Genomic DNA, 24,597 nt, shown 5'->3' on the forward strand with positions numbered 1-24,597 from the left:
CCCCACCATGTGCTCTCTAAACAGGTCTCTCTTGAAAATGAGTTCTCGTGGCTCAATGAGACTACCTGTATAAATAAAGGCTAAATGAAAAAAAAAAAATATATATATATATATATATACTGTATATACAAAGTAGCGTGTTTCTATCATGCAGTTTAATTGTATGTCCAGTTTTTGCTTAGATTTCTCAAATATCCGTGTGTTTATGGAAATAACTGTAAAATTCTACCTTCTTTATGTCTTAGAAGAAACTTTCCTTTAATAATTGATAAAGTTATGTTGATGTCTGTCCTTTTGTCTTGTCCCCTATGATTTTAACTTGTAGTGATACATGAAATTATAAATAGACAATCTTTGTGTGCGTCTGCATTTTTTTCCATTGGCCAGTTCTTTCAAAGTGACACATCTTCTTTCTCATAGACAACCTTTGTTAAGTTGCTGTGACGTTTGAGGCAGCTCTTGTCAAGTGAAATCTGGTTTTCAAGCATTCAGAGATTATCTGCAACAATGGCTCCTCAACAGAAGAACAAGGTGTTTGTCATCGGGGTTGGCATGACAAAGGTAATACTATCGTATAAAGCTTACTACTTTAGCATCGCAGCTTTTTCTGACTGGTGCTTTGTTGTTTGTAGCATTGTTAGCTAACTCCAAATTGCATCGTGCAAGTTTTATCTGAGCTGTTCAGACTTAATTCCACCTGGCAGTATTTGTGTTACCCGTAGAGTGTTTAAAATGTGCACACACAGCTCAAATACTATCGTAGTAATTTGGTTTATTTTTTTAATTAACAATTTAAAGCTGTTTAAACACTTTAAAAGTGTTAAGTAGCAACACATTTCTGATTATATCATGCTGATTCTCTGTGGCAACATCTGAAGATCAGAGTCCAAAGAGTTCATCTAACTACAAAGTTTATTGACATGGTTGCCAGGTAAGTAATGACGAAACATCACACTGTCGTATTAAATTAGTTCCATATTCATTCAGATTGTATTGTATGTGCTGAATAAGAGAATGCACTCTCTCTGGACCAGAAGTCAACCCTGACCTAACCACTGCCTCCCACAGTTTAACATAAAATTACTAAATAAAACATGTGCACAAATTATTTTTTAAACACTTGGAGAATATTAATCATGTTTTCAGTGCAATTGGCACACCTTAACCTGTCTATTAACAAAACATGTTGAACAAACCACAAAACTGGTCGACAATTTTGGTCCCACTTTACAATAAGACTCCCCTTATAGATGCTAATAAATAGTGTATAGATATGTTATTAATTCCTCTATAAACACTTTATAAATCGTTAATAACTGCTTATTATGCATTGTGCAAGTAGCAGAAGGCTAGTTAAAAGCTAAAGTAGCAAAATAGAAGCTTAAAGTAGCAGAACAGCAGCTACATTTAGCATAAGGCTAGTTAAAAGTGTCAGAATGGTAGCTAAAAGCAGCAGCGTGGCATGGAAAGTAGCATTGATCAGTTAAAAATATCACACAAAGACAAACGGAGCTGGTTTGCAGAATCAGATTTCAAAAACAAGAGTTTTGTGTTTTAAAGATATCAGAGATCTTCCTGTACTGTATTTCTATAGGGGAAATGTTTGTAAATAAAAAAAATTAAGTATTAAAAATGCTAAAACTGAACATTTTGTCATATGAATGGCTGAAATAGTGCATAGTTTTCACCAGTAGTAAGGTTGTAAAAAAGTTACAAATAATAATAATAATAAATAATAATAATAACCACCCACAAAAACAAGTGTGAAAATGTGAATGTAGTTGTAAAGACTCACCTGATTGTGTTAAAGCAGCTCTTCTAAGAAAGAACAAGCACATAACAGCCACTTATTTAATATTTACTGATGTGATTTTGCTGCTCATCTATTATATTGAAAGACAACTGGGTCAAGGACATGTGACTTTTCATTTTATCTTGCACAATGACATGTTATGTTTACAGCATTAAAATATACAAAGTAAGAAGCAGAAAAACAACAGGTTATCTGACCATTGAATGGGGGGAGGAGCCCCCCCCCCCTCTTTTGCCAAAGTGGTTCAACCCTGGATCTGAGCAGCCAACGACGAGACGCGACTCCATCTTCCAGGAAGTGCAGTTGACCAAAAGAACCACAAACAAGCCAGATCTATGCGTCAATCAACGTGTTAGCTACAAATAAAGTATGTGTAGTTACATGTTTATGCATCAAAGTCACGTTAAAATTCACTTGTCTTTGGCGCTGATGGCTTACTATACTAGTATACACACAGGAAAAGTAGTTTCTGTGGAACTACAGCTTCATTGTCATTACAGGGAAAAGCTGTTCATGCAGAGGTGATTCTGCCACAGGGGACGATAAATAAGAGAAGTGCCATGCAGAGTGCGACTGCAGCGTACTGCACCGTGTAATAATAAACATATGTTCTCATGAGAGCTGCACTGACAGCTGCTTGAACTATTTAGTGAAGATTATGATTATTTTTGTCTGTGGGGATCGACATCTGCAGGGTTAATCCAAAGATTTTTAACGATCAGTAATGCAGTTAATAAATTATTTCCAAATAGGATCTGACTATTACAAAAAAAAAAAAAGTTGCTTTAAGGTGTCAGAATGTGCTCAACTTATATTGAAGAATAATTAATGGCTTTATTTAAAGAAGTGTGCAGCTTGGTGTCATGTCTGTTTGGACAAACTGTTTATTTGCACATAAACACAAAGCTGACAGGTCTGATCACTTGTCATACGTCAGGACAATTTTAGGGGTAATTATTGAATGCCAGTTAACACGGATGTCCTGAACTGATAATACGAACAGTTTGAACACACAGTCTTGTCTCGAGTCACACATTAAACTGAGCTGTAAAGCTCCACAGACTGGTGTGAAACAACAGCCAGTCGTTGGTTATAAATTGCTTAAATGAAGGCTCATTAAACCCTGAGCTGGTGTTGGTTTATTACTGTGCTTTAAATTTTAAGATGCAGCGACATTTGGGAACTCGTACTGATTTGGGCTAGGGTTCACAGCTGGTGTTGTGATGTAGCTGTCCATCAGACTCACAGAAAGATGTTTTTAGGAGGAGGTGGAGCCAAACATAAAGACAAAGTTGTTAAGACTGAAGTTTCTAGTTTAGGAGTTAAAGAGACGTGACGCTGCAACTTCACGCTTTATAATGATTGTCTTGATCATCCATCTATTATGTTTACCCGTTTCTTCCGTGTTGGGTCACGGGGATCACTGGTGCCCATGTCCAGCCATCACAGTACGAGAGGCGGGGTACACCCTGGACTGGTCTCCAGTCCATCACAGGGACACATGGAGACAAACAAACATTCACTCTCTCACTCACACCCAGGGACAAATTAGAGTTACCAATCAGCCTAACATGCATGTTTCTGGTCTGTGGGAGGAAACTGGAGAAAACCCATGCATCACGGAGAGAACATGCAAACTCCACCCAGAAAGGCCCCCGGACCAGGATTTGAACTGGCGATCTGCTCGCTGAGAGGCAGCAGCTCTACCAACTGTGCCTCCGTGCTGCCCAGTCTTAATCATATGAATTATTTTAACTTAAAATAGAAAACCACTTTTTTCTTTTTTTTTTTTTTTATTAGTTTGACTTTTCTGTGTTTTGTTGCAGTTTGACAAACCTGGAGCCAGAGACAACTATGACTATCCAGAAATGGCCAAAGAAGCAGGTGCTTGTTTTACACACTGTTTTTACTGCTTTATTGTGGATAAGTTAAACTGGGACAATGTTGTTTATGTGTGAAGGAAGACGTGCACTGTGGGGCCTCTATCACGGTCTGTGGTAAAATACAGTTTAAAACACAGAATGTACCTGTAAATATAAATATAATGAAATGAGCTGAGGTTTATCTGGTCCAGTCTCGAGATCCAACTGCATTATTGTTGAGGAACAAATCTGCTAAACACTCTGGTTGTTCTTGATATGATGGAACTGCTTGTTCTAAGAAGCAGAGTGAGACCCAGTGGCACCTTCAGGTTTTTTTAATGGGGTGACCATGTGGGGTGGGGGCGTGAAAATCCTGGGTTGGGACAACAAAACCAGAATTTCAGTAGATTTGTTATGTCGTAGTCCTTCGTTTATTACGGGGGACCTACATCGACGCGTCCCCCACTCAGAAGTCCTCGTGGGCCGGCTACCAGCTCTCGGATTCGCCAGTGGGTCTGGCGGTCCAGTTCTCTGTGGGTTCTGTGCGACTCTCTGCATCCGCTGGGCACCGAAGTCACTGTAAAGGACCGAACTTTTTCCAGTCAGATCAAAACTTTCCCTCTACGTATTTCAGCAGAAGGCAACAGGGCTTCTGGGCGGGGTACTGTTGGCTTCTGGGATATGTAGTCCTTGTGAGTGGTGATACAGTGTAGGTTTATTGAGATTTTATTTTTAATTTTTATTCTCTTGATAAAATGATGCACCTGTTTTCAGTTTTATTATCAAAACAAATGAACGATGTAAGATGCTTGATCAGTACTGTTTGTGTTTGGATCAACCCCTAAAATAAAATACACCAATGTTTCTTCATTGTCTGACCATGTTTAGGTGAAAAAGCTCTTGCAGATGCAGGGATTCCTTATTCAGCTATTCAACAAGCCTGTGTGGGATATGTCTACGGTGAGACTTGCACTTAAATGTTATGCTTTGTATCATAATCACATTCAATGAATAAGAGATTTTACAGTGCCCAGTCCCACCCAACGTATAACTTTTTAAGGAAGCGTATAAAAATGTCCATCTGCCTATTGTAGTTTTATTTTCTGAGTAGATTAAGTAAAATAATTGAGCGATGACAGCTTGTTTTGCACTTGTTTCAGGGGACTCAACATGTGGACAGAGAGCCATTTACCACAGTTTGGGTCTGACTGGCATCCCCATTGTCAACGTGCACAACAACTGCTCCACAGGCTCCACTGCTCTGTTCCTGGGCCGTCAGCTGATCCAGGGAGGTGGGTCTAGCAGCACTGTGTAGCTATTTAAAATGTAAAGTTTAAAATAATCTGTTTTTTTATTTATTAATTAATTTAAAATAAACAAAACAAATTCATCAAAAAGAAAAAAACACTTACTGAAAAGGGTGCAGAAAGAAGAAGGAAGTTAATCTGTTAATAAGCTGGTGAAGATTCTCAGTCATCCAGGACAGGGTAGATTAAAAAAAAGTTCAAGACAAAAACAACTGGACTTTATTTGTAACAGAAGACGTTTCGCTTCTCATCCGAGAAGCTTTCTCATTTTAAAGAACGGAGAGTGAGGGGTTTGAGTTATAAAGCTGAGGTAAGCTAGATGCATATGCAGATTGCCTTATCACTCAGTGCTTAATTTGAGCCAGATCCTGCCGGAACAGGATCCGGGAACTCTCAGGCTTACTAATAAAGTTATGAACAAATATGACTACTTTGAACGTATAAAACTTAAATTGTATATGTAAACTGAAAATAATGACATAAACACTCATTTTAAACACAATAGCTGCCTCTTTAAGTAGCATTTCCACATCTACCCTTAAAACAATCTCTGCCCCTAAAAGAGTGGTGGGGGTGGAGTCAGACAACTGAGCAGGGACAGAGCAGGGCTCGTTTCCGAGCCCGACTTGCATGACAATTCCGTCAAGTAAGTGGGAGTGTGTGTGTGTGTGTGTGTGTGTGTGTGTGTGTGTATGTGTGGGGGGGTGTAGGATCTTGACAAGCCCGCCTGCTATTTGCATTCCAACGCCGATCAGTTTACAAATCAAGCCCTACTATCACTCCTTGCAGTAGGGGTTAGAGACCCTAACAAACCCCTATTGTGAGGAGTGATAGAGCAATCTGCATATGTATCTAGCTTAGATCAGCTTTAAAACTCAAACCCCACACTCCCTGCTCTTTGAATTGAGAAAACATCTTGGATGGGATTCGAAACCTCTTCTGTTACAAATAAAGTCCAGTTGTTTTTGTTTTGAACTTTTTTGAATCTGTTAATAAAGTCTGATGTGACAGCAGAAGAAAATTACATGAATGATGAATGAAAACAGTGTCTAAGATCACTCTCTGTGCACGTCTCTCGTTGTTTGGCAGGTCTGGCTGAATGTGTGCTCGCACTTGGTTTTGAAAAGATGGAGAGGGGCTCTTTGTCTTCCAAGGTATTCATTGTGCTTTACTGGATTTCAAGCAGTATCTTGGCATTTTATCAGACAGTTGCTGTTGTTGCTCTGTTCATCACCTTCAGTTTTTCATGTCTGGATATTCTTGTTGAAAAGATTCAGTTGGCGTCAACACCAAGGGCGTCAGAAGCATCCGTAATGTGGGGGGGACACAATGATGTGTGTAGATGTGTGCTCACGTGCACGTGTGTGTGCACGTAAAAAAAAATGTGTTCACTAGTGAACAAAAAGCAACATTTCACCTGGATTTCCTTTAATTCCACCCATTTAAAACATGTTTCTCACCAAGTTTGTGTAAATTCATCTGTGGATTTTAAAGACATTTCTACTTTAATACACTTTAATACAGAGCGTCAGATCGGCACTATTTGTGTTTATAGAGAAATAAAAAACATCACCACTGGACTTTTTTTTACTTGTGTTCAACACTACTCATCTAAATTATGTTTCTCATGAACTTGAGGACAATAAGGTGTGGGGTTTTAAAGACATTTCAACTTTAATGCACCTGAACACACAGCGTCTCTTACACCTGCAGCGACTTACAGCGTCACAGTTACTGCTAAGCTAAGATGCTATAGACGTAGCGCTCCACTTCTCTCCTCCTAACATGAATATATGTTTCTGATCAATGCCCTGGTCATTAACTGCCCGCACTAAGCTGCTAAACTGGTGAGCGAGTAACACAGAGGTGTCTCCATCTCCTCTACGTGTGCGCGTTTTCTGCCGAGACAGGAGACAGGAAGGGACGGTGGAGAGTTGGAGGTAACCAGGAAAACCTGGAGTGGAGTTTTAGTGGTTTGAGTATTCTCCTATTAATCAAGTGGAATGGATTCGTTCACAAAGAAAAATAAACTGCGCCTCCTGAACTAATGTTTTATAGTAAAAGTGGGGAGGTCTAAATGAACGTTTTTTTTAATGTGGGGGGACTTGTCCCCTTCACATATAATGGTTGCGACGCCTATGGTCAACGCACATCCTCCTTCTAAACTGACTCACTGACGAGACACAGTAGTGTTCCTTCAGTGTTGAAAAACTTCTTACATCATTATTTTCTTGGTAGATTTTTAATGGTAGTTAACTTTATTAGAGGAAGTGTTTTATATAGTACTGCACAATATTAGGAAAATGTGCATCTGTGACAATATTAAAAACAGGGAAGATGATACCACTTGTGATAAACCCACATTTTTCTCTATAGTGATTACTGTAGTGTTGCTTTAGCATTTAACTTTAACATTTCAGCAACACTCTCCTAAATCAGCTTGGGAAATTTAAGATAGTATGGATTCGTTTGATTTCCAAATATTTTGGCAATATACTGCTGTAATTCTTTGCAGCATTGATATTGCACACTGTGCTAATAAACTTTTGATGTATTGTGTAGAGCCCAACCGATATGGAAATTTTGTCTATCACCGATATCGATATTTGAAGGGGTAGGCGACCACTGATAATTGATATAATGACTGAAAAATTTTACGCTTTGTCCACTACCAAGAAGCTAAGTAAACAGCGAGTGGAGCGGTGCTTGTTTATTTAGCGCAGCTGTTAGCAACCATGAAGCTAAGCTAATCAGATCCACGCTTTAATTAGTCCAACTGTCCCGCCTTTTTCTCAAAGACGGTAATAAGTTCATCATTTTTTATTACACCTTTATTTAACCAGATAAAAACCCATTGCGATCAAGACCTCTTTCACAAGGGTGACCTGGCCAAGAACAGGCAGCAGCAGTACACGTCATAAAAAACACAACAAGTAGCAAGATTATGAAGACTTCAGAAATATATAAAAATATAAAACATAAAGTATAACAGTAAATGGCAATAATTATTTAAAACAATAACAATTTAAGATCTAAAACACAGCTACTGTTGACAAGATATCCCTTGTCGGTTTTTTAAAAGTTTGCAAAAAGCACTCAAAGTAACAAGTTCTGTCAGTTTTAATTCAGCTTGCAAGGCATTCCAAGCTGAGGGGGCAGAAAAGCTAAACGCTTTCTTGTCCTTTTCTGTTCATACACGAGGAACATGAAGATGCCAACAGTCCTTAGAGCGTAAGGCATAACTACTGTCCATTCTTCATATAAAAGTACATAAATAATGTGGAAGCATGCCAATAAGAGACTTATAAACCAAAGTCATCCAATGCACATGTTGCCTGTTAAACATGGAAGATATTGGTTTTAAGATAGAGATCACAGTGATGAGTAAGGTAGCTACAACCAGTAATAAATCTTAATGCACAGTGGTACACTGGATTCAATGACTCTAGACAACTGCTTGAAGCACACATATAAACAACATCGCCATAGTCAAGTACTGGCAAAAAAGTATTCGTGATCAAAAGCTTCCTTGCTCTAAGGGAGAAACATGATTTGTTTCTAAAGAAGAACCCGAGCTTCACCCTTAATTTGGAGATTAGGTGTTTCACATGAGATTTAAAAGAAAGCTCCTCATCGATGATTAAGCCCAGGTATTTATAACAGGAGACCCTCTCGAGAACTTTACCTGGGGCAGTTTTTATTAGAGGAATATTCTCTAATGGGACAGATACATTTGAAAAAACCCCCCACTATTTTAGATTTATCAGCATTTAAGACCAATTTTAGTTGCTCAAGATGAATCTGCACCTCATCAAAAGCAGCCTGTATGAATTTAAGTGCCTGATCAATTGAATTTGAACAACAGTAAATTACACAATCATCAGCATAAAAGTGGTAGGAGGCATTTTGCAAATTTTCACACAGTGCAGTAATGTAAATTGTAAATAAGATGGGCCCCAAGACAGAGCCCTGGGGTACGCCCTTTTTTACGTTAAGAAAACTTGAGCTTACTCCAGCCATCTGTACACACTGTCCTATTTGCCAAATAATCTCCAAACCAGTAAGATTCTTCTTTGGAGATGCCCAGTTTGAGAATATTTTTTACCAGGATAGTGTGATCCACCATATCAAAGCCTTGGATAAATCAATAAACAGAACACAGCAAACCTTTTTAGAATCCAGTGCCTCAAACACATCATTTAAAACTTTTAGAGCAGCAGTTGCAGTGCTATGCTGCTTCCTAAAACCTGACTGAAAAGGGTTTAAAAGATTATTTATTATCATGTGAGTAAGTTACATAAATGAGGTGATAAATATTTTCATTGTTAATAACTAGTCTAAGTAAATTCATGCTAAAAACTGTTAAAATGTTTTGGGTTTGAATTCCAATCAGAGTGAGACATCTGATCTTTGTCATATTGTACGTGCAGGATGTGAGGTCAGTGAGTGCTCAGATTCAGGTTTGGTTTATATGCAAAATCAACACAAAGTCAACTATGCAATGAAATGTTGAGGATGAGAAGAACTGTCTCGACTCGCCAAAAAAACCCAAACAAAAAAAAACAAGAAGTGTATTTATTTTATTAACCTTTATTTAACAAGGCAAATTCCATTGAGATCACGGATCTCTTTTGCAAGGGAGGCCTGGGCCTAAAGCAGCCTAACATGCATGTTTTTGGTCTGTGGGAGGAAACCGGAGTACCCGAAGATAACCCACGCAAGCACAAGAAGAACATGCAAACTCCACACAGAAAGACCCCAGGTTCAACCAGGGATTGAACCCAGGACCTTCTTGCTGTGAGGCAACAATGCTAACCACTGAGCTGTCATATTGCCAGATACCAAAGCATGCAGCAAAAATACTAAAACATACTAAAAAAATACTACTAAAATTCTAAAAAAAATTACTACTAAAATACCAAAAAAATACTACTAAAATACTAAAACCAAGGCACCAAAATTGAAAAAGAAATACATCTACGGTGTGGTTCGGTTAGCAGTAAGGTTCTTTCAGCAGCTCTGTTAGCGGCGTGGTCTCATTAGCATCGTTAGCAGGTCTTGCCTCACCACAGAACAATCTTGAACATCTTTTCTCCAGTAAAACAAGTGCTTCAGAAAATAAGGGCGAAAACCGCTCATATACACACTAAATGTGCTCTACACGCTTGTGCCTTGAGAGACTTGTCATTTTACAAATTCATAAATAAAATATCTTCAGTAAAATCAAGAAAGCAAGCCTTGTCTGAGGACTTCTTTTATTTTGTTCACTGGCTGTCTAGCTTCACATAGTCACTAGGAATGCGCGATATATACTGTACACGGTAGAAACGATAGAAATTTAGCCTACAATAGAGATCTGTCTTCTACCGGCTAACCGCCGTAATGCTGTGTCTGAAGTAAAATCAGAGCTGTCAGTTTAATCGTTACTTTTTTTGAGTTGAAAACTATGTGCAAGAGGCGTTAAAGTCTTTTCTTCGAGAGCTAAGTAGCGAAGCTACAAGCTAACTACGGCTGGCTTGCCAAAGTGTTGCCGTATTCGGACGCATGCGCAAAACACTGTGTTCCGCCGAAAGTTTTTTTTTTTTTTTCCCCCCCGTCGAAAGTTAAAGTAAGCATTGGTCAGCTTTACAGAAACCTGCTCTCTGATCTGTGATAAGACCGCAGTGTTGTGTGGTTTTACTGTGAGACCCTCTGGTCAAAGCCACAGTCATTTTGTGTCAACTCTCCATTAAAGCGGAAGGGGTCGCCCACTAGAAGGTTGGAGGGTGAAGTGTTTCAGTTGCTGCTCTCTTGCTGTTCATTTCTTAAGTGAGAAGACTGGAAACTGTTAAGAGTTAACAACATATTCTTTTGTTTAAAACATATGACTAAAACTGCATTTGATATATTTTGCACTGTTTTGCACTACAAGAAAGAAGTCTAATACTTGATTTGTTTATTATTTAAAAACTCTCTGGACCTAGTAGTGGAATTTTCTTAATTCAAAATAAATGATGGCAAAAAGACACCCTATGCTTTTAAAAAAAAATCCTATTGCAAGTTTTATACCAAAAACATATTGTGATATATATCGTTATCGCCACCCTTCACAACACATATCGTGATATGAATTTCATGCCATGTTGCACATTCCTAATAGTCACACATTATGAGGACAGCATACCCACATTAACATTAGCTTGCTAGCTTGAGAGGCACATAGCTAATGACAAGTGGGTTGGAGGATTGAAGAGAATGTTTTATTGCAGATTTTTTTTAATTTTGCTATTACGTTAAAATAAACTTACCATACTCTGTTCAGCAAAATACGCTACAACACAGTATTGCCCCCTGCTTAATCTGTGCTGAACATTGTGAAACTTAAAATGAACGACCATGACTTGAAAGTGGTCTTCATGCACCCTCTGCTGGGTACATTGTACAATTATGGCTGGTTCCCAGCATTTTAGGGGTGAAAATTAGAAGTGTTTATATCGGGCATAATGGGACCATTATCGTCGATACGGACAGACCCCCAAACGTCTATATCATATGTGTCAAACTCAGGGCCCGGGGGCCAAATGTGGCCCTCCTTAACATCATATCTGGCCTCCAAGATGTTATTTTAAATGTAAACTACTTTTGTCACTTTAATTTTCTTCAGTAATCTTTGATTATGATGTCAAAATGCAACAGAAAACGTCAAATGAGACCAATCAAACTCTTGAACCTGCAACCAAGAAAATATGTTGGGTATCTAACTTGAGCTAATGTAAATTCTGAAACCAGCTCTTAGTTTGATAATGGTTTTAATTTTGACCCCCTTCTGTAAGTGAGTTTGACACCCCTGATCTACTGTATATAGTCCAAAAATTATCGGTCCTGCCTATATATCAGTTAGACTCTAGTGTTGTGAACCCCTAGTGTTGAGCAGTCGGGTGTACTAAGTTAAGTGTTATGACACCTCCTTACTTTTGTTCTTTTAAACTGTAAATGTATCTTCAGTACATGGATAGGGTCAACCCAATGGACAAGCACATGGAGGTGATGATCAACTGCTATGGGATAGAAGCTGCACCTGGAGCCCCTCAGATGTTTGGCAACGCTGGCAGGGAGCACATGGAGAAATATGGTAATCCATCACTATGTCCAATGTATCAATCAATGAATTGATTATGATTTTGGGAATTCAAGAGCTATGATGTTGATAAATAGGGTCAATCAAAGACCTAGCATTATTTGAAGGAGTTCTTGTTGCCTGTTGCATTTCATGATTTTTTTTTCTTGAGACTATTTTTAATTGAACAATATCATATTTAATAATAATAATAGTAATAGTACATTTTTATTTGGAGATGCTGTTTTGTCACTTGCACAAACAAACAAACAAAAAATTATTTAAAACTGGAAAAATTCTGATTAGGATAACCTACAAGTACAACCAAGTCTGGCTCATTATTTCTAAAGCCATCATTTTCAATATGACAGTTGTCTCAAGAGTTTTGTACAATATATCTTTTCTGGCATTTACACTGGGTTTTAAACACAAACATGTGCTTTTATGAAAATGTTAATCTTGCATGTCTTTACATTTTTGTTCAGGCACCAAACCAGAACACTTTGCCAAGATTGCTTGGAAGAATCACAAGCATTCCATGAATAACCCGTAAGACTCAGTGACTCTACAAAATGAGCTGCGTTTGTGTGGATTTTAATCTGATCGGTCTGAGCTGTTTGCAGCATGCTGACTGTTTTGCCTCAGGCCATATCTGTCCATATCCCTGCAGATATTCCCAGTTCCAGGATGAGTATAGCTTGGAGCAGGTGATGAACTCCAGGAAAGTGTTTGACTTTCTTACTCTGCTGCAGTGCTGGTAGGAATTTCACATATTTGCAGCCACTGTCTTCTTTGTGAAATCAAAAGGTGAATAAAACTGTTAGGTAGAGACTAATAAGTGGTTATGTTCCCTGCTTGGTCCATGTTCTTTTCTCATAAGCCCAACCTCAGATGGTGCTGGAGCAGCAGTTTTGGCCAGTGAAGCCTTTGTTAGGAAGCACCACCTTGAAAACCAGGCAGTGGAAATTGTGGCTCAAGAGATGGTGACTGACCTTGCGTCCACATTTAATGAAAACAGCTGCATTAAGATGGTAAGATGTGTGAACTGCTCTCTTTTTTTTAATGATCACAGCGCCATATTTTAATTTTAACATTGTAGGTTTAACAGCCATGATTCAAACCCTGTTTCTATCCAGGTGGGATACGACATGACTCGGCTGGCAGCTAAAAGGTGCTTTGAGGCTGCAGGTCTGAAGCCCAGTGATGTTGATGTTATTGAGCTGCACGACTGCTTCTCAGCCAATGAGCTTATCACGTATGAGGCGTTGGGTCTCTGTGAAGAAGGTAAGGCTGGAGCTCCTAAACCTGCACACCAGCTATTTTTGAGTGTGTTGGGGGTTATGGAATTAATGCTGATTTCTTTATCCTTCTACCTGAGTTAAACTTGTGCTGGGTTTTAGGTACAAAAACAGTGAGATGCACTGAAATTTAATTTTGAGGGGTTTGCATTTTTTACTTTACAATTTGAAATTAAAAAAATATATTGTGAAACAAGAAACAAGACTGCATAAAATCCAGATAAACTTGCATTTTGTGTAGACACTTTTAAAAGTAAATAAAGAAACAGATCTTTTAAGTTTGTTTTCATGATTTTGGTCCATCTAACCTCCGTTCTTCATGACCAAACTGCTACAGCTCCTTCAGGTTGGATGGCTGCTGCTTGTGTCCAACAAGCTTTACATCAAACCAGAGATTCTCAGTTGGACGGAGGTCTGGACTTAGACGGGACCATTACAGGACTTTTAACTGGTTGTACTTAAACAAGTGGATGGTTATTTCAGATGTGTGTTTAGGGTCATTGTCCTGCTGGAAGGTGTCATGGGAATTTTGGTCAAGGATGTTTATCACTAACTAATGTTAAATTGATGTTGAACCATGTGTGTGGGTTCAGAGAGTTCTTTTCTCTCTCTCAGAGAGGAGCTGATTTGATCCTGCATGTTCAGCTGGGTGGCCGAGGTCATCAGTGACTGTCTGTGAGGGCTGATAAGCATGAATATAAATAAATTTTCGCACACTGCCCAGTGAAGTTTCTCACGACCGGGCACCATTGATGCATCTGTTGTGTAAGCTTGTGAATGTCTGCCCTTGCAAGTAAAAACTGGCAAAATATCTTCTCATGTCTGAAGTGTGGCTTCTTTGAGTAGTTAAGATGAATAGAGGTTATTTTTATCCAACAGAAGGTGCCCAGTCTCAAATCTCTAAAAAGACCAAATGCTTTCTGATGCTGTCACTGTGGAGATGCTGTTCACAGCATGATGAGAGGTGGTAGCCTCGGTCCGGTTCAGTACAAACTGTGTTACATATTTATAGGGTTGTGTTCAGGGGTCAACATAAGTGATTTCCAGTTGTCCTAGACTAGCAGTTTTTGTCTTGGACAACCACATTTTGCCTCAAGGTTGTCTGGTCAACAACCGAGTGAAATAGACATGAATTAAAGTTCTCCATCGCCATGATGGATTTCTATCATTGGTAAAAATGAAGGAGGGGGGGTGTCTTTTGTTGTTGTCATGTTAAAGCCATCCAGTCTAATGATACAGGGATTAAACTGATGCTTCTTTCAACAAATAAAGAACCAGAGCCACAGTTTGACCCAATCAGAGCAGAGCAGGGCTAGTTGCACTGTCTGATACACTGTGGCTGTGTACGGTGTTCCCAACTTACACTCCAGGTGAGAGCACCAATCAGTGTTTCCTGTATTATTTTCCAAAGAGTACACCGTACTACTCTGACCTGTCTACGTACAAAGTATGAAACGTATGTTTCTGCAGGCGACCAATTCACAGCAACCGGGGGAGATACCAGATCTGATACACAATTACCCCCACAATCTTTAAATTCTAAAATCAAACTTTGTGGTAAACGTTAATGTCTTCTGAGCAGCGTCATCATCGTACAGACGTGCAACTTGCGCACGTGACTAAACTTCTGGTCCTCAAAGGAGAACGTGATGCAGCGGGAGCTCACTCAGCCTTTTTGTGTGTGTGTCCCACGGTGCAACAGGCTACATCTACGGCTTTAGTTCTTATAAAATTCTAGAATTGCGCCGCTCAAGGTGGCTGCATGTTGGAGCAGCTCTGTTACTTTCATTCTGAGATTTTGCTTTTGGAAACTTTAATTCCTCTTTTTCTGGATGTAAATCACATTTTTTGGATGATTGTTTCCTCTGGTATCAGATGCTGTGCAGCTGGAAGGATTTTTACTGAAACTTTTTTAGTTTAAGACATTTGTTATGATATGTAACCATGGCAACAAGGCAGTTTTCTACAACCAACAGCAGCTGATTAACATCTCAAAAGCTCAAATAATATCTCAACTACAGCCCTAAATCTCAAATGGGTTGAAAAGGATGTTCTGTGGACGCATTCTCATCTACCTGCCAGCTGTGCTCGAGTGCCTGACCACTGAGATCCTGGAACTACCAGGAAACATGGCTCACGACAGCAGAAGGACAGGATCATCCCTCGACACCTACAGTTAGCTGTCCGCAGTAACGAGGAGCTCGACAGGCTGCTGGGAGGAGAGGCCATGGCTCTGGGAGGAGTTTTGCCCAGCATTCGGGCGGTCCTACAGCCCAGGGGAACCGAGAGTCCAGCTGAGTCTGGGTGGATGGATTGGACGGCATCTGCAGCCAGTTTCTTAGGATCCACTGTGGGATGGACCTTTACAAGAGATCCTTCCGGCCTACAGCCATCAGTATCTATAACATCTCTTAATGAAATGAGGATAACGAGTTAAACCAACAAATAATTTCCCTTTGGGATTAATAAAGTATTTTTGAATTGAATTAAATAACTTAAGAACACTAAAAGACGTATATATTTATATCCCCGATTATAGCAAATACATGTGTTTGTGTAGTTCATCAAAAAAATAAATTAATTAATCCGTCAAAATATATATTTTTCTGATTTAAACCCTGCCTAAAATACACTGAGTGCTTCCATGATAAGGAAGAAGATGAGGAGGAGAACGAGGAAGTTCCACTCCATCAGTTCCTGAAAGAGTCGGCCACTCAGTAATTTGGAAATTCCATGCAGTCCACAAGATGACCAACATGAATATAGTAAACCTTGTACATATAGTGCAATATACGTTTTAAGTTGCATTTTATTATTATTTTTTTAGATTTTTTGCCTTCTTTCTTGTAAAGGTTGCGGACCACCAGTTTCTGTCAAGAGTTTGTCTACTGGACAACCTGGAAATTTTCTTTATGCCAACCCCTGGTGTTTAAACCCAGATTTTACAGAAAAAAAAACATTTGAACAGCTTAAACCGCAACAACTTGAAAATGGTCTCCAGGAAGTGGACAGGACATGCTTTTTCATTCCATCCATCCATCCATCCATTCATCCATCCATCCATTATCTTTACCCACTTATTCCATTTTGGGTCTTGGGGGTCGCTGGTGCCCATGTCCAGCAATCACTGTGCGAGGGGCGGGGTACACCCTGGACGGGTCGCAAGTCCATCACAGGGCCACATAGAGACAAACGAGACTAACAACCATTCACTCTCTCACTCACACCTAGGGACAATTTAGAGTTACCAATCAGCCTAACATGCATGTTTTGCATGTTTTTGGGCTGTGGGAGGAAACCGGAGCACCTGGAGAAAACCCACACATGCACGGAGAGAACATGCAAACTCCACCCAGAAAGGCCCCTGGACCGGGGTTTGAACAAAGGACCTGCTCGCTGAGAGGCAGCAGCTCTACCAGTTGCGCCACCTTGCTGCCTAGTCATAACATTCCTCATGTAAATCCCCCATACAGAAAAACCTGCTAGACTAAAGATCACCTTGAAGTTCTCACTGTCTTCTCCACAAGGAGCCGATGGATCTGAGAGGAACCAGAAGCTCCTTAAACACATGAGGAGCCCAAACATTGAACATTTCAAAAAATAAAATCTTAACTGCTTTTTCATCCTTTGCGGCTTGATGGTTGTGGATGTTGCTTGAAACAAAAGAGCTACATTTTAATTTAAATAGGAGAAAATTATAAATTTCATGAAGCTATTAGCAGCATGAAAATAGTAAATAGTATTTTTTTAAGTGTTTGTCAGCAGTGGTGTGTTTGCTGTGGATTCAGCTATTAGTTTCTGGTAGTGATGCACATGTAATCTGACTTTGAGCTGTGGTTGCAGGTAAAGCAGCAGAACTAATCGACAGAGGGGACAACACATATGGAGGAAAGTTTGTGGTCAACCCCAGCGGTGGTCTCATCTCTAAAGGACATCCTCTTGGAGCCACAGGTATGCAGAGTCTGTCTGTGAGCCGGCTTTGTCACGTGTTGAGTTGTTGAAAACATCAAGCGGTCACTGGGACAATTTCAACAATGTTTGATGTCAAATATTATTAGTCTTTACTGTAAGAACTAAAGACCCCAGATTTTTTAGAGATTTTCTCCATCAGAGTAACACCTTTCAGTAAAAATACCAAGGCAGTGAAGACCCTCTTTTCTTTCCACACTTCCTGTTTTCTGCTGCAGTTCCTCTTTTTTTCTGTAACATTTAGGTAATTTTTAATAAATATCTTTTTTTACTAAATATTCGGATATTTACAGTGGTGCTACACAAAGGTTTCCTTTACAACTGTTTGGCATCAGCTGGTCACAGTAAGTCCTGTTTCTATCTTTTAAACAGGATTTACATGTGACATAGTCTGCTCATGGAAGATGTGAATTCAGTTTCCACAGTGACCACTGGGTGTCATGTGCCTCCTTCTCATGTTTGACTGACCTGGAACTGGGTTAAAGAGATCCTGAGCAGCTGGCTGTGATTTTGTCTAGCCTCTCGTCTAATCGCTTTACATTTTAAATGATTGAAAGCAAGCGAACTGTGTCACCCAGTATGTGACGAGGCTCGATTTAAATGTTTTAAACATGTAGATGCAAAATAAAGGTATAATTGTACACATAAATCACAGTTTGGTACTACAAGAAAAATCAGCTCATTTAAAAAAGTTTATTTTTTGTTTTTGTTTTAAATAAATATTAAATTTCCCATAAGCAGACACAACAAACAAACCACTGATGATACTGTATTTCAAAGGCTCTAAGGTCATGAACAGCATCAGATTATCAAACTATTACATAAACCATAAAAAATTAACATTTCTTTTAACCTAATTTGAATTGTAAACTTTGTCTCATAGGCCACAAGTCAAACACAATGTTGGATATTTTCCAAAACTTTAGTAATACAAAAATTTGTGTTTTTCTTTTTCCGATCAGCTTGTTTACCTAATGCAAGATAAAAGCCAACACCTCTGAATGGGAAAATAATGTTTCTCATTCACTCCGAGCTTTTCAGTTGTGTAAGTTTTATTGTTCCGTTCATATGAAGGTGGAACTTACTAAACACCTGTTGACATAATTAGCTGCAGTTATAAGACGCCAGAGATCATTTCAAAACATGTGAATTATGACCCATTTTGCTTTCCATACATCCACTTTTTACTTTCTAGTGCTGCTGTGGCTCACCAGCAAATCTTTTCTTTAAGTTTCTGTGTTTCGTCAGAACTGTCCATTCTTGTTTTGCTGTGTCCTAGAGAACTTTAAATGCATCTTCATTTACTTTTTTGTAATGGTCGTTGACAAAGAAAAAAGTGCTACCACTTCTAAAGGGGACCGGTGATTGCCCCGTGACTAATGTATCTTTGATTGTCTGCACCTGATTCTGAAGTCTGTATTGTGATGATCTGGTATGAGGATGTTTAGTATTATGTACCTTATACACATATGTCATGTATATATTGCAGTTATATTTAAATCAAACACATACTCTGGTTAACATGGTGGTTCTCAAACTATGGGGCGCGGGACCCGGGGCCTGACGTCACTGAAGTCAATTTTATTTTTTCCCAGGCTAAAAGATTTAGTAGGTGGAACCAATGTTGCATTGCATTGTTGCAGCCCAAACCTATTTTAGGTACACCCTCCAAAAAATAAACAACAAATCTGTCAATTTTTATATTGGTTATTTTTCTCTTTAACAGAGTGTAGACTTGAAAAATGGAGGTGTGTTATTGTAGGGTTCTAAGGGCAAAGTTTTAGCTGCCCTTGACTACAATATATTTAAATAAATGGATTCTCTCTTTTTCGAATTAAATTACACCCATGTGGCCGAGGTAACTGTGCGTAGATTGTTTAATCAGTGACATGAGACGTTAATTTTCTTTGACCCATCAGAATAAATGTGGTCATTTATTGAACAGAATCAAAATTTAACATCATAATGTACAAGTGATTAGCTGATCTGGTTCTGATTAATAAAACTTGGCACGTTTTACTTAATAAAAACAACAGACATTTCTGAAGGCATCTAGATTAATTACTGGCAAAATAGAAGAGTTTAAAGATGGGAAATGAAGGAGTTTAAAGAGGAGGATTTAGATGAATGAAGAGGAAAGTGTGTTGACTGGGAATGGCACCCTTCATCCGACCCCAGCTCAGCCCTGGTACACTAGGTGCGTGGCGACTCGTTACCTTTAGACGAGGATACCTCCACTCGGGAACAGGAGTCCATTTCAACGCGACCTTTCAGCGTCTCCGGTAAGGATGGCTGAGAATCGTCCGAAGTAGTGACGATACTCCGTTCAACAAACACGCTCATCTCCCGGTTGGATACACAGCAAGCTGTGAGTCCGTAAGAGGTTCCACTCAGATGTGGAAGGATCCATCACAGGCTCCGAAGACTAAGTTCAAGACTAGACTTCATCAGAGACCCACTTGAGGAGCTCAGGAGACTTGACAGACTGACTGACAGACCCAGTTGACCTGAGACCTGAGAAGTTCCAGGAAGTGTGGACTCTTAAAGAGTTCTCACTTCCGGTCACCTCAGGACTTCCTGATTGGTTGAAGCAACCAACAGGGGGTGGTTCTAGTGATGTCAGAGGGTCATTACAAGTCAAGAAAACAGCAGGAATGTTTTAGAAATGTCCCGTACAGACAGAAGACATGTTATAGCGAAGTGGGAGGAAGAAAGGCCAGTAGCTTCTTGTTTACCGTCTGCTAGGTTTAAAAACACGACACTTCGTTCTAATAACTTCTTCCTGACTTTCGACCAACATCACTACTTCTCATTTAGACAGAAGATCAAAAATGCATAATTACTTTGTAAAATAGACATTTAACTTGATTTCTAATTTAAATGAGGATTAAAAAATCATTAATACCGTTTCACAGTTGATTTAAAATGAGTGGTTCACTTCAACATTTAGAAATGGTATGAACTAAACACTCTTTTGATTTATCAAGATATCGTAAAATAGTAATGATGATATAAAAGAAGAGTGTTCTTTCAATTGATTACTTCAGGATACAATTAGACAGTCTCGGGATGAGCTAATTTGTATTTCTGGATTCAAATCAATGAAATAACAGTTCCTGTCCCCTGAATGTCCTCAGAGGCAGGTTTTGGTCGGAGGCCGAGCTCACTACAGTTATCGCTAAAATCAAGGGATTAAATCTTTATGCCAGATTAATTTATCAGGTTTTAAGAAAGGTATGACGGAAGCATACATGTATATCACACATGTAATCCTTTGAAGCTCCAAGTCTACTCCTCTGAAGCGAGTTCTCCACGTCTCGATGCTCGTTTTGTTTCATGTTACTGCGGGCAAGTGTTGTACCAAAAAGGTAATGGGGAGCTGTGGGAGTGCTCACAGCCCTTTTGAGTCTCTCGCTGTTTCGGCTGCTTTAGTTCTTTGAGTCAAAAGGAATAACACTAAAACACGTATATTTGTTTAAAAAATAAGTACAAATGTGTTTAATCCCAACCTTCTCTAAAACTTACTAATAGTAAGTTTTTTCTGTTTCGTTATACAGTAATGAATAGGGCTGAGTACTGAACCGAGGTTTTTTTATGGCACCGACCGAACTGCACTGGCCGGTGTATGTATTGAAACGTCACTCTTCTTTCGGTGTCACGTTTCGGTATTGGCTGTAGCGTGTCATGTGGTTTCAGCAGATTTTTTTAAAGATTTCAATTGATATACATTCTAGTAAATCATTAACAACATTTGACATTGTATCCAGCACTTTGAATCTCAGACTTTTTCCACATACTATGTATCACAACCTCACCACCTCCTTTGTTTTGTTGATCCATCTGCATAAAGGCATATCCTTCAGGCTGTCACATTCAGATTAATTTTAAGCCAAGAATAGGTAAACTGACACAGTCCTACACACAGATAAGAAGGTAAGTATAATTTATTATTAGAGGAGAATTTTTTACACAGGATTATTTGAAAGGAAGAATAATATAAGGTAAGCATAAGAATCTGTCGGAAACAAGAGGCTTTCAGTGATAATCGAAAAAAGTTCAATCTGGTCCTCTCTGCACATTCAAAAAAAACAAAAAACAAAGCAAACAAATATAGAAACGTTTCGTCTCTCATCTAAGAGACTTCCTCAGTCTGAGGTGCTGTTTTCAGCTCAGTCTCTTAAATAGCACCTTCTCAGAGTGGATCAACCAGTTTGCTGCTGACAACCAAAACCAGCTGATCACATGCTCAAGAAGGACCATCAGCCTAACAATGGGTCATTAGCACACTGATGGCTGTTTACTGTTCACAGAGGGCTGAGTGATACTAACAATCACAGCATTGTAAGAGGGGGACAGTTGAACCCGGAGGCCTCTTTTTCAGCCAATGGTGCCTTCTTCTGACCCATTTTTGTCCAGGTACGCAAGCAGATATCACGGTGTCAGCTGTTAGCTGTTGTCGATCATATTAGCTTAGGCTATTGACTACTGATATTGTATACGTTGTACATTCTTACAATGCAGCAAAAGGTCTAACAAACCTAATCTAATCCCAGGTTTATCTGACAATCTTATATTTTCTTATGTTGTCCACCCTCCTCTTAAAAAATATAATTTATATTTCTCTTTGTCTTTATCCTAAAAAAATGAATTTCTAAGTTGTGAATACTTCCTTTAAATTCTCAACTCACATTTTCTTTTCTTTCTTTCTACTTTCTTTGAGCACCCTTCCTTTATAAGTCAGGACAGTGTAATATTTCCACTTGTTCACATAACATCCAGACAATATGGCTTGCTAGCAGTTAACAGTTTAATGTATTTTTACTAAATTATGACATGCCTATAGACATACCTTAAGAAGTGACAAGCCTGAGAATGCTTCATGTTATCCACTGAAATCTGATCCCTTCAGAGGAAATTTGTGGACCGATGTTTCACTCCAAATTTACCTTCTTATTGGTTCCAAGTTTCTAGAACAGAGGGGCTATACCTCACAGTTCTTATATTAGGAAAGGTTTGCCTTTTTTCCCTTCTTGTCACACTTCTTACCGGTCCAAGACTAAATCAAAGTGAATCAACTGTAAATTGTGGGGGGAAATAGTATAAAAGAAAATATCCTAGATCAACACATTTATTTTGAACTTTTTCATACTGCAAAAAAAAGAAGAAAAAAAAAAACAAGTGATTTTAGTTTTGTGACATTTTACCTTTATTTTGCTATTTGGAGTGTTTTTATTTTTTGTCTAAAATAAAGAACTAAAAGAAACTTCTGGGTAGAATGTGCAGTCACCTTTTATAATAATTACTATAACATCCAATCTGTTCACAGAAACAGTATAAATATTTAAATGTCAACATACTCAATGATATCACATTATTAAAAGCTGCAATAAGTCTATTTGATTTATATATTTTTAAAAGAACAATAACATTTCAGTCTGCTTCAAACTCAAAAAGAAGAGCAGGTATTTAGCAGAAATATAGTCCTTTTTGGGTGAAAACTAATGTAATTTAATCACAGTATTAGGGGTTTAATCCTTTATTCTCCACAGATACTTTTTCTAAAAGTGACTTATCTGCTTTGTGATAACCAAAATATTTCTTTATAAAAGCTTGACACCTAACATGACTGGAGTGTAACATTTCAGCTATAATTTTATTTTACCAGATTTACAGGGTTATTGGAAACAACATATTTTTGACTTGGCCCAGTAGCTCATACCCACCTTATTAAACACATGTTTACACTGACTAGGCTAGTTTCTAAAAATGTTAACTTTGTAGACTGTACTGTTAAAATTAACAAATTGAAATGGGTACATTTTTCAAATAATAAAAAAAAAAAAACCTGGAAAAAATGACAAGACTTTCACTACTTTGACATATATTAGGTGGAGACACCAGTATGGCCTTGTTTATCTAAACTGCAGATATAAACAGCAAGTTATCAAGTAAACAGTGATTTAGTTTTGATGCCCCTGTTTTTGTTGTTGTTGTTGTTTAGATTTATGATAATGTACTGTTAATGAAATTTACTTTGTGAAAAGACAACCCCCCCTCCCCCCGCTGTGTCATGGAAGTAAATTATGGCTTGCTCTTTCCAAATTACTCCTATGAAACCTACATTTAAATTGGCAACGAAAGAATCAATTAGGACAAACTAATGAACTCCTGTGTAGTTCCCTCTAGATCATTTACCCACAAATAAATGAGCTAGTGAAATGTCCAGGTGTGCGTCTCCTTCACCTAAAGTCAACTGGGATTGACTCCAGTTCCCCTTTACAATAATGACAAACAACAGATAAAGATTGTTTGAAACTAGAATAGGAAAAACATAATTGCCAATTTATCCTTAACGTACACTTACACAACAGAATGAATTCAAATATTTTACATAATCTTTAACACTACCTGTTAGACAATTACATTAGTTTGACAAACTATAAATAAAATATTCCAAAAACTGACATGAGAAAAACTGAATATTATAAGTATACTATTATATTATACCTATATATTATACGTAAGTTATTCTGTACTAGCATTGAGCAAATTAACACAGTAGTGACTGAAGTGCACTAAAGTTCCTCACCTACAGTTCACATCCCCATTATGTATGATTTACACAAGTCCAAAACAGGTTCCAACAGACATCAGACAAATACAAATAAGTCTTCCTGGAGGACAGAGGACCTATAGCAGACATGTAGGATAAGTTGTATTTTCGTGTGTACTTGATGGTGAGTAAAATTTGATGTGATGATGAGTATTTTATTATGTAAATAATATTAGCAGACATCTTGGTATCAGTTCTCTGGGCTTGTAGATAATCTCAGTAATCCTGTCTCTCTGTGAATGATTGTCATCACATCACACTGGCTGAATGCAGAGGTATAGATGTTTTTTATTGCCATATTTTGTGCTGTTTGTTTTATTTTGACACCAATTACTTGAAAATGAGGGTGTATACATGTGTACACTGTGGGATATAAGTGGAATTCACAACTTTGTTATTAGAAAGTAGTTGTAGTTTATTCAGTAAAATAACCAGTTACACAAGTTTCTCAAGCATCTTTCGTTCTTTTGGTAAGGGCATATGCACTTGTGTTGTACTCAACAAGTACATTGTATTATATGTACTATATATATATTTATTTTTTAAACAAAGTGGTTTTGTTTTTTCATTTCTAAACATACAACAACAAAAAACATAGAACAACCCCAACAATATATATATATATATATATATTGTTGG

At 38.3% G+C, this 24,597-nt stretch overlaps 1 protein-coding gene across 1 annotated transcript in view; it reads left to right on the forward strand.

The window, feature by feature from the left end:
- The first annotated feature begins 455 nt into the window (after positions 1 to 455).
- scp2a (sterol carrier protein 2a) overlaps positions 456 to 24,597 on the forward strand; it is a 75,080-nt gene continuing 50,938 nt past the window's right edge. The window contains exons 1-11 of the mRNA XM_037682049.1: positions 456 to 561; positions 3,640 to 3,697; positions 4,564 to 4,635; positions 4,836 to 4,967; positions 6,072 to 6,136; positions 11,967 to 12,093; positions 12,564 to 12,627; positions 12,749 to 12,835; positions 12,959 to 13,109; positions 13,215 to 13,362; positions 17,220 to 17,327. Of these exons, the coding sequence (XP_037537977.1) occupies positions 508 to 561; positions 3,640 to 3,697; positions 4,564 to 4,635; positions 4,836 to 4,967; positions 6,072 to 6,136; positions 11,967 to 12,093; positions 12,564 to 12,627; positions 12,749 to 12,835; positions 12,959 to 13,109; positions 13,215 to 13,362; positions 17,220 to 17,327 (1,066 nt within the window). The 5' untranslated portion in view covers positions 456 to 507. The remainder of the gene's footprint in view (positions 562 to 3,639; positions 3,698 to 4,563; positions 4,636 to 4,835; positions 4,968 to 6,071; positions 6,137 to 11,966; positions 12,094 to 12,563; positions 12,628 to 12,748; positions 12,836 to 12,958; positions 13,110 to 13,214; positions 13,363 to 17,219; positions 17,328 to 24,597) is intronic.

The sequence above is a fragment of the Nematolebias whitei genome, chromosome 9 (assembly GCF_014905685.2).
Source record: "Nematolebias whitei isolate Nwh7 chromosome 9, NemWhi1, whole genome shotgun sequence".
Taxonomy (NCBI): Eukaryota; Metazoa; Chordata; class Actinopteri; order Cyprinodontiformes; family Rivulidae; genus Nematolebias; species Nematolebias whitei.